The sequence below is a fragment of the Suncus etruscus genome, chromosome 20, assembly GCF_024139225.1.
Source record: "Suncus etruscus isolate mSunEtr1 chromosome 20, mSunEtr1.pri.cur, whole genome shotgun sequence".
Lineage (NCBI taxonomy): Eukaryota > Metazoa > Chordata > Mammalia > Eulipotyphla > Soricidae > Suncus > Suncus etruscus.
The window spans coordinates 37,552,092-37,562,880 of record NC_064867.1 but is presented as its reverse complement, the minus strand read 5'-3'; the positions used below and the strand labels follow the sequence as shown (position 1 = coordinate 37,562,880).

The 10,789-nt window shown below is 52.0% G+C and overlaps 1 protein-coding gene across 1 annotated transcript; it reads left to right on the top strand.

Annotated features, from left to right (window-relative positions):
- Window positions 1-296: 296 nt before the first annotated feature.
- On the top strand, window positions 297-8,694 carry CAV3 (caveolin 3). The gene is made up of 2 exons (XM_049766341.1): window positions 297-410; window positions 8,353-8,694. The coding sequence occupies exons 1-2, from the start codon at window positions 297-299 to the stop codon at window positions 8,692-8,694; spliced, it is 456 nt and encodes a 151-aa protein (XP_049622298.1).
- The last annotated feature ends 2,095 nt before the right edge of the window (window positions 8,695-10,789 follow it).

Below are 10,789 nucleotides of genomic sequence, written 5' to 3'. Positions count from 1 at the left end.
GGGCCATCCAGTGGCCCAGCCAGGCCAGTCCAGGCTCTGCACTCAAACCCTTCCCTGGCCCCCCCTCACCCCCCTCTAAAGCACTCAAGCCAGCTGGGCTGTTCAGCACCGAGTCTTAATTTTAGCCTGGAGGCCGGCCATGGCTCTAGGAGAGGCTAAGTTATGTGGCACAGCTGTTGGGACAGGCTGGGTGGGGCCTGCACGCCCCAGGGGCACCGGCCTGGGGACACTGCCTCGGTCTCTTCCCCCGGGTCTCCAGATCTCAGCCCTGCTGCCCGTACCCCCAGCTTGGCACCATGATGACAGAAGACCACAGTGACCTCGAGGCCCAGATCGTGAAGGACATTCACTTCAAGGAGATTGACTTGGTGAATAGGGACCCCAAGAACATCAATGAGGACATAGTGAAGGTAAGCGGGCACCTGCCCAACGGGACCCCAAGGTGCTGGAGGGAGGGACCCCCAATAAAAGCCAGCAACTTGGAGTCTCCATGTGCCCTCTGGAAGCACCAAGCCTACAGGCAGCATCCGGGTACTCTTTGGCAATGCAGAATTGTGCACACGCGTGGCTCTGGGACTGGCAGGGGAGGCGACAGAGGGACGCACCTCCTTACTTCTCTGACAGCCTCCCTGGTCCTTCTGGCCACTTGCCCGGACCAAGCCAAGCCACTGGCCACTAGACTCTGAGACTGGGCCTTGTTCTGTTTCCCATCCATAGCCCACGGCAGGCAGGGCCATTTACACAGTGCTGCCAGGAACTATGGGGCCCCCAGATGTGTCCAGACTCACACAGTGGTCCTCAAACTATGGCCCGCGAGCCACATATTGTATTTGTATCTGTTTTGTTTCTTCGTTGCAAAATAAGATATATTCAGTGTGCATAAGAATTTGTTCCTAAGTTTTGTTTTTACTAGAGTCAGACCCTCCAATGGTCTGAGGGACAGTGAACTGGCCCCTTGTTTAAAAAGTTTGAGGACCCCTGGTCCAGAGCTTACAGTGGCTAGACCCTGTCCCTTAAAATGTGACTCACAGGACAGGGTAGCCCTGGGCTGGGTGTCTGGCCTGTTCCTAGCCTGGAAGCTCCAGCTCTACAAAGCAGACCTAGATTGTTCTCAGAGCAGAATTCCAGGCAGGGTCTCCCAACCAGCTCCAGAGTCAGAGGCAGAGCCAAAAGAGGGGTCCATCTGCATCCTGATATTTAAATTCAGATCCCAGACCTGTCATCCCAGACTCTGAAATACCAAATAATGCTTCCACTCTATCTGGGATCTGCAGATAAGGGGGAAAAAAGGGGAGATTATTTTTCTGTCTTTAACCCCCACTGGTTCCCTTGGGCCCCTTCATCCCCTGCTCCATCAAGTGCCATGAGAAATGGGACAAATGGTTCAGACTTGGGGCACCTCCTGGCTCCAATCCAAAATCACACTCAGATCTTTGTTCAGTATGTGAGGGGACGTGAATCACTATACACAGTCTCCCCAAATCCCTTCCTTGCTCTAATCACCAAACCAAGTGCTTATGCTTTAACCTGAATGAAACACAATGAGAATTTAATTCTCCATGCACTGGCCTTCCTTCAGGGCTCAGGCCACAGGCCTGCTGGGTTCCTGGGAGAAGTCACAGGTAGGTTCTGAACTCAAGGCCACCGTCCCTGGGCCCTGAGACACCTCACTGCTGACATAACTGATCCCAGGACTACCAGTCAGCACAATCTAGCTCCCAGTTACTATAGCTTCTGGCCCCCACTTTCCAGCCCCCAGAGCTACCAACGCTGGGGGACTGAAGTGTACTCCATTTTCCCCTCTACAGGAAAAGGCTGCCCCACTCAGCACTCAATATTCAACACCAACACGACCTCCAGGAAACCCTCGCAACTCTATCAGTCAGGCAGTCACTCTCTCCTCCTCAGTATCACCACCCCAGTCAGGGCTCCCCTGATAGCAGGATTCTTGCGGGGTGGGGTTTAACTCATTGGGGAGAGTAGATGTGAGGTTTGTTCTCTACAGCTAACAAATGCTGTGTAGAGTAGAGAGATGGTTCAATTCTCCTTGGGAGATGAGAGACCAGCCCATCCTCGCTGTAACAATGGTTCCCACCTTCTCTGTCCTCTAGAGGGAGGACAGTGATATGGACAAGCCACCTCACTTTTTCTGAGCCTCAGTTTCCCCTATGAGAGGCACCAAAACCCAAATCCTTCCACCCCCACATGGCAGAATTTTAGAGGCATGCTGTCATTCCTGACAAGGCAAGAGGCTTCAGAAGTGTCTCCGGCAGTCTTAGGACACAGCGGGGTATAACACACAATTGTGGTGTGTAGAACAGGGTGCCAGGCTGGGGCCAGTGTGGACAACCCCAGAGACCTGGATGCTGCAGGTAGGAGGTAGGAGGGGAAGCCCCCAGAGAAACAGTGGTTTCTGTAGGAGGGAAACACATGGGGTAGGACCTGAGGCCTCCCTCCTGCATGGGTCCTCACCCCACCCTGCCAGAAACCTGAGATAAATATGCATTTCTCTCACAGCCCCTGGCTTCTGGAAGAGAAACAGAATGGCTTGATTTTTTTTTCCCATTTGTTTCTGAGTGAGAGCTGGAAATGGGTCAGGATTCTAGAGCTGGGGTCACAAAAATGAGCATCACGCACAGGATCAGGTGGATGTGGGGGGACAGGTACGCAACAGGGGGGTGGTGAGAGAGATGCAAAGGCCACCTGGAAAAGACAGAAAGGAGAGGGTTGGGGGACAGTGGTCCAGGCAGTCGCCATGCCAGGCTGAGGGGAGCAGGAATTGGAAGAGCTGGAAGCACAGGCTCTGCTTTGATTTGTTTGGGGGCCACATCCCCTCAGGGCTGACTCCTTCCTCTGCACTCAGGGGGTCACAGCTGGCAGTGCTCAGGAAACCATAATAGATGCTGGAGATCAAACTTAGGTCTGTTGTGTGCCAATCCTGGAGGTGCCAGCTCTGGCCTCAGCCCAGGCACTTACTTTGCTGTGTGACTCTGGCCAAGTGTCTTGCCCTCTCCTGTTGGAAAGGAGACAGAGATTGGGTGGAGAAGAGAGATGCTGTCTCCCTTACAGCGACTAAGGGTGAGAGACAGGACCAAATCTGTGAAGGGAGATACTTCCTCTTGGCCAACCTCACTGCAAGGTCTGGGGCACCCAGGACCCCAGGATGGAGCAAGTGCCCAGGTGGGATGAGGGCACACCCAAACTGTGGCTCAGGGTTCAGTGAAGTGTTGGACAGTGTGGGGACTGTGAAAAGCACCCTAGAGCCTGAGTTCCACCCAGTTTCTCCACTTGAATATGAAGCAGAGGCAGCCAAAGCCTGGGACCTCTCAGTCCTAGGGTGCAGGAGATAGTGACCCCAACCCACTGTCCTGGAGTACAGGGAAAGTCACCCCATCCATAGCCCTGAGTTACATTATGAGATCCCGTTATACAGACCTGCGATACAGAGGGCAAGTAACCCTATCCCACAATTCTGGGGTACAAGAGACAGCGATCCTCCATCCCCAAAGTCACCCCAGTCATCAATATTTGTTCTCTTTAATTTGTTTTGTTTTGGGACCACACGCAGCAGTGCACAGGAGCTACTCCTGGCTCTGTGCTCAAAAATAAATCCTGGCAGGTTTGGGGAAACATATGGGATGTCTGGGATTGAATCTGGGTAGGCTGCATGCAAGGAAAATGCTCCAGCACCTACCATCATTTCTGGGGGCTGGTTTGGGGCTTTCTGCCCAATCCTGTCATTCACACCCCAGGTTGGGTAGGTCCTTCTACTGGGTTTATCTCAGCCCTTCCTACTGGGCAGGGGTGAGGGTGGTCCCCCAATCCAGGGTCCCTCCTTCAGGAATTGCTGCAATTACTCCCTCTGCTGTACTAATTTAGATGGACACTCAGGATGGGGCTCAGGCCCCCTCGCCCCCCTCACCTCATCCACACCCATACCCACACCCAGTGCCAGGCCATACTGGCCACTGTGGATGAGAATTCCTGGTGCTCCTGGTTCAGCCATAGTGCAAGGAAATCCAAGCCCTGGCCAAGACCACTCCAGCTGGGCTCCAGCACCGACTCCAGGGGCATCTAGATGGAAGAACCCTAGGGATCCACTGAGTGATTGGGGGGTCTAGCCACACAGTCTGAGTGTCTGAAGAGGATCCTGGGGCCAGAGCGGTGGAGCAAGCGGTAGGGCATTTGCCTTGCATGCACTAATTTAATTGGACTGCATGCAGTTAGATTCCCCAGCATCCCCTATGGTCCCCCAAGGCAGGAGCGATTTCTGAGCACATAGCCAGGAGTAACCCCAGAGTGTCACTGGGTGTGGCCCAAAAAGCAAAAAAAAAAATGTGGGGGATCCTGGTGTGGAATTTGTTTAACTCATTGATGCTGGCACAGAGACTCACACTTGATGTGACTTAATTCGTGCGAATTGATGCAGCATCAGCTTCATTCAATACATTAAACAACAAGAGAGAAATAAGTGGGGAAAAGAGAGAAGAAAGAGAGAAGAGGGAGGAGAGAGAGATGAGGGAATAAGAGAGGGGAGAGAAGAGAGAGAAGGGAGAGGGGAGGAGAGAAAGAGAAGAGGGAGGGGGAGAAAGAGAGAATACAGAGAGAGAAGAGAAAGGGGACAGAGAGGAGAGAAGATGAAGGGAGAGAGAGAGAGAGAGAGAGAGAGAGAGAGAGAGAGAGAGCGCAGTGGTAAAGACGTTGGCCTCATGCTGCCAGCATTGTCCTGGAACCCAGCAGACAAAGTCCATCTTCAGGCCTTCACTAGGATCCTCATCCTGGTTGACATCCAGAGTCACTGGAGGGAGCCCCAAGCCTCCTGTATCCGTGAGATCCTAAAGCATCAAATCAAATTAAAGCTGAGTATCAAGGCAACAACTGAGGGAACAAAGAACCCCAAGTGGCCTCATGCCAAACCATCCCAACACCAGGAATCAGGCCCTCTCCTCTCCCAACCGATGAAAGACCAAACTCATGAAAGATCCCCATCCAGTGACACAGGGACTCAGAAGTTCCCATGGACATTGAGTCACATTGCCCAGACTTCAGGAGGGGTGTGAGACTGGGCAGTGCCATCCTCTTCCTGGAATGTTCTGGCCTTGCCCGCCCACACTGGGCTGCACTGATTCCCCCACCCCACCCCCACTGCTCCAAAAATAAATGCCAAGAAGGGGACAGAGAGGAGAGACACAGATCATCTCTGCTTCCTCCCACCACCACCACCACCCCCAGATCCTCCACCAGCTGCCCACTGAACTCAAGAATAAAGTAACTGCCTCTCCGGGGGCCAGAGCTATAGTGCAATGTAGGGCATTTGCCTTGCATGCGACTGCCCAAGATAGATCTGGGTTCGATCCCTGGCATCTCATATGGTCCCCTGAGCCAAGAGCATAGACAGGAGTAAACCCTGAGCGCCATTGGGTATGGCCCAAAACTTAGCAAAAAAAAAAAAAGCAACTGTCTCGCCATGGTTCTGAGATAGAGAAGAGAGGGGAGAGGAGAAGGAAAGAAAAAAAAGAGAGAAGAGGGGGAGGAAGGGAAAGGGAGGAGAAGAGGGGAAGAGAAAGAAGGGGAAGGAGCAGAGTGGGGAAAGGGGATGAGGGGAGGGGAGTAAGAGGAGAAGAGAGAAAAGGGGAGAGGAGAGGAATAAAAGGAGCACAGGTTAGAAAAAGGGGAGGTGAAGGGAGGAGAAGGGAGAGAAAGGAATAAAGAAGAGGGAAAGGGGGTAAAGAAGACAGCCAGGATGGTAGCACAGTGGTAGAGCATTTGTCTTGCACATGGCTGACCCAGGATGGACATGGGTTCGATTTCTGGCATCCCTTATGGTCCCTCAAGCCAAGAGAGATTTCTGAGTGCAGAGTCAAGAATAACCCCTGAGTGCCCCCCAAACAGGTGGGGTAAAGAAGAGGGGAGAAGGAAAGGAAAAGAAAAAGGGAGGAAAAGAAAGGAGTGAAAAAGAGAGAGAGAGCAGAGGGGACTCTGCGTACATGCAAGAAATGGCTCCTAAACTAGCACAAGACAAGGTTCTCTGGTGGTTCAGGTGTGAGGGGGCAGAGACCTCCCCAGTGCCACCTCTGCCTTGAGCACAGTTTTCTCTTTTCCATTGAAATGGAACCTCTGCCCAATGCTCAGGGCCTGAAGGCAAATACTGGCAGTAGTTAGGGCAGCAGCACAGTGGCTCTGTGACACACTGGTCATTAAGGTACGAAGGACAGAGCTTCAGGGAAGGCTGACTGGGCTGAGCCAGAAATGAAGTGCAGGACCACCATCTCATCTCAATTTGGGCAGAGGAGGGTCTGAGTTGTGTTATGGGGTGTTAACAGATATGCTCCTGACACCCTCACAGGAACATTTAAGAAACTAAACCAGTGGGGGGGGGATAAAAAATAGAAAAGGAAACTAAACCAGTAAGTTCCTATCACTGAGTTGCTAAGGTGGGTACCATGCCAGTGTCTGGAGGAGGTGTCCAGCAGAAAGTGGGTCTTGGATAAATACTTGTTTGGATATTTGGAAGCAGGAGAAGATGGATATTGGCTGACTGGCTGATTGAATTAGTGGATGGATGGGTGGGTGGACGGATGGATAGGTGAATGGATGGACGGATGGATGGGTGAGTGGATGGATGGGTGGGTGGGTAAATGGATGAATGGATGGATGAATGATGGATTGGTGGGTGGATGGATGGGTGTGTGGGTAAATGGATGGATGGATGGGTGGGTGTGTAGATGGATGGATGGATGGATGGATGGATGGATGGATGGATGGATGGATGGATGGATGGATGGATGGATGGATGGATGGATGGGTGGGTGGGTGGGTGGGTGGGTGGGTGGGTTGGTAAATGGATGGATAGATGGATGGATAGGTGGATGGATGGATGTATGGGTGGGTGGATGGATGGATGGATGGATGGGTGGGTTGGTAAATGGATGGATAGATGGATGGATAGGTGGATGGGTGGGTGGTGGGTAAATGGATGAATGGATGGATGGATGATGGATTGGTGGGAGGATGAATGGGTGTTTGGGTAAATGGATGGATGGATGGGTGTGTGTGTAAATGGATGGGTGAATGGGTGGGTTGGTAAATGGATGGATAGATGGATGGATGGGTGATGGATGGATGGATGATGAATGGGTTAGTAGAAGGGTAGATGGATGATGGATGGATGGATAGGGGGTGGATAGGTGGATTGATGGATAGATGGATGATGAATAGATGAATGGGTAGTGGAAGGGTAAATGGATGGATGGGTGGGTGGATGGATAAATGGGTGGGTGGGTAGGTGGGTGGATGGATGAATGAGTGGATCAATCAATGGATGGATGGATGAGTGGCTGGGTGGGTGGCTGGATGAATGGATGGATGATGAATAGATGAATGGGTTAGTATAAGGGTAGATGGATGGACAGATGGGTGGGTGGGTGGATGGGTGGATTGATGGAAGGATAGATGAACAATGAATAGATGGATGGGTTAGATGGGTAGATAGATCAGTGGGTAGATTAATGGATGGATAAATGGATGGATAGATGAATGGATGGTGAATAAATGGATGGATTAGTAGAAGGGTAGTTGGATGGATGGGTGGGTGGATGGATGGGTGGGTGGGTGGTTTGGTGGATGGATGTATGAATGGGTGGGTGGATGGATGGATGGATAGATGGATGGGTGGGTGGAAGGTTGGATGGATTGATGGGTTGGTAGAAGGGTGGATGGATGGATGGGTGTGTGGGCTGGAGAATGGGTAGATAAATCAATTTTGTTTGTGAATATGTGGGTGGATAGATGAGTGGGTGAAGGACAGGACTAGATGGATGGGAAATAGAGGAATTTAATTGGTAAACTGAGTAACAATGTGTATGGCTTCATGATCAATAATAATGAGATAAATGGGTTGATGAACAGATGATGAAAGATAGATGGATTTATTTGAGGCAGAATAATCACTTCTAATCCTACTAATGCAGCCCCAGGGTGCCCAGCTGTGCCCACAGCACATTGCCTGCCTCTTTGCCCCAACAGTCCAGCACAACCCATGATTTTTCAGCCACTGGCTAGCTGCTTCCACCCTTGCCCCAGGTTCCTTCCACCTCCAAGCAGAAGCACACACAGACCCCCTCCTTTCCTTACAGAATTGTGTCACTGCAGAAATCTTTACTCAGATTCCTTTCCAGGGCCTTAACCCCATGGTGACAAAAATCTAAAACTGGTTCTCTCCTCCCTCGCACAAGACACTCAGGTCCTGGGACCCTGAAAGGGTGGGGTAGGACTAGAGCAAGCTGGTCCCCTACCTTGGGACTAAAGGAGGAGGCATAAAATTGATCTGGACTCCCCTTCTTGGTTCTGTAGGTGGACTTTGAGGATGTGATCGCTGAGCCTGTAGGCACCTACAGCTTCGACGGTGTGTGGAAGGTCAGCTATACCACCTTCACCGTGTCCAAGTACTGGTGCTACCGCCTGCTGTCCACGCTGCTGGGCGTGCCACTGGCACTGCTCTGGGGCTTCCTGTTTGCCTGTATCTCCTTCTGCCACATCTGGGCAGTGGTGCCCTGCATCAAGAGTTACCTGATCGAGATCCAATGCATCAGCCACATCTACTCCCTCTGCGTGCGCACCTTCTGCAACCCCGTCTTCGCCGCCCTAGGCCAGGTGTGCAGTAGCATCAAGATCTTGCTGCGGAAGGAGGGATGAGGCCAGGGGTACCCCCACCAGGGCACAAGGGTCTCCTCTGTCCCCCACCTCCACCATGGCCGTGACCAGCCCACTGGGGGAGTCACTGGCTCAGAGGCAGCTACCACAAGTTCTTTCCGGCACACTGGTCAAAGGGATGGCACTGGGCCACCACCACCAGGGCGCCCGCTGTGACTGTACTCTCAGGAGGCTCCAATAAAGGATTTCGGAGGCAGGCATCATGTGGTGTGTGTGTGTGTGTGTGTGTGTGTGTGTGTGTGTGTGTGTGTGTGTGTGTGTGTGTGTGCACTGGAAGCTGGGCAACTTTCTCAGATCTCAAACTACATTGCTGTCTAACAAATTAGTTAGAAGATCAGAGATAATTCAGTAGATAGGGCACTTGCCTTGCAAGTGGCCAATAGGGTTCGATCCTTCGCATCCTATATGATCCCCCCAATCCCACCAGGAATAATTTCTCAGTGCAGAGCCAGAAATAAACTCCTGGTCACTGCTGGTATGGTTCTAAAACCACAGCAACAATCAAAAAATGAACCTGGCCATTGACATGTCTCTGTGTCCCCAAATTTAGGGTTTAAAGCCTTGGAGGCACCAACTAGGGGCTGGAGAAGGTAGCCCTGCCAAGTGCACTGAGGACAGAGTTCAGTTTAAAACTCTCTGACACCCCCTTTCACTTCCAGCCCTGAGCCCTAGCACAGTTCCATGACACGTGGACCCATCCTCAGGGCCTTTTGGTGCTAATGCCTCCTGTGGTGTCCAAGGAATCATGCACATGCCCTAAACAGCCCTTCCCTTTCCTTTAGGACTGGCTGCCCCCAAGAACTGATTTCAGGAGTAGAGATGATGAGATAATGCAGGAAGTCATTTACTTTTCTTACATGTGGCCTCCCTGTTCAAATCCCAACACCACATATGGCCTTCCAAGTACCACTTGGGGTCACTACATTTTGGGGGAGGCACTCCTGGTAATACTCAGGGGCTACTCCTGGCTCTACACTCAGCAACCCCTCCTGGCAGTGTTTGGGGGGCAGGGATGAAAAGTCAGGTAAGTCGCTTGCAAGTGCCCCATCTCTGATCCCTGGATGGACACACTTATGAGCACAGAGCCAGAAATAGCTCCTGACCACAGCTGGCCCAGAGCCACAAAACAAAACTAAAAGAACGGGTTTAGGTTGGGGACCTGGAGAGGTGGGAGAGATGCCTCCAGCAACCTCTAGGTTCCAGAATGAGCCCCAGTGTTACCTCCTGGCCCCCATCACTGAGGACCCCTATAGCTCTCTCATATGCTCTCCCAGCCTCTTGGGTTGGGAACACACTTGTTTATTTCTGAACACAGGATGAGCACACTGTTTTGTGTGTCTGCTGCCTCCACCCAGCCTGGCACAACCAAGAGAGCCTGGACTTAACCCAACTCCCAGACCCATCAGCACCCCAGCCTGGGTCCCCCTGACCAACTCTAACCTTCTCCAACTTCATCCCACACAATGCCCTATGGGACAATACTCAATGACCCACATCCCTGGGACCTAGAATAACACTTGGGGACACAGAGGTTGGCAGTCACAAGAGGCCATGGCTTCCCATGATTGAAAGGGATCCAGCTCTGAGCACAGCACATACTTCAGACCTGTGGGGAGGCCATAAGGTAGAGGGTCACTCAAGGTGCTACCTCGAGTCCTTATCCCTCTGGAAGGATATGACCCAGGACTGGCTGCATGGTACCAGTTGCACTGTCAGCGGGGGTCCCCCGTGTTCAGCCTGGTTCCTCATTTATGGCAGCTCCAGTTTAGGGTCACAGGAGGGGGCAGACAGGCCATAGGGAGACACCACTGCCATGTTCACCTCTTTCCCCCTTTTATAGATTCCCTAAGTACTGATAAGGCAAATCTCAGCCAATCATACCTATGGTTCAATGCACACCCTGAGGATCAGTGGTACCCAGTAGTACTTGGATTCAGGGTGCCAGGAATTACCCAGGCCACCTCCCAGACCAAGGCCAGCAGTGGTCAGGTGACAGTATGGTTCCAAGACATAATCAGGGCTGACTGCACATGTCATCACATGACCCATTCTGCATTTTCTCATCCTGTGCATCTTC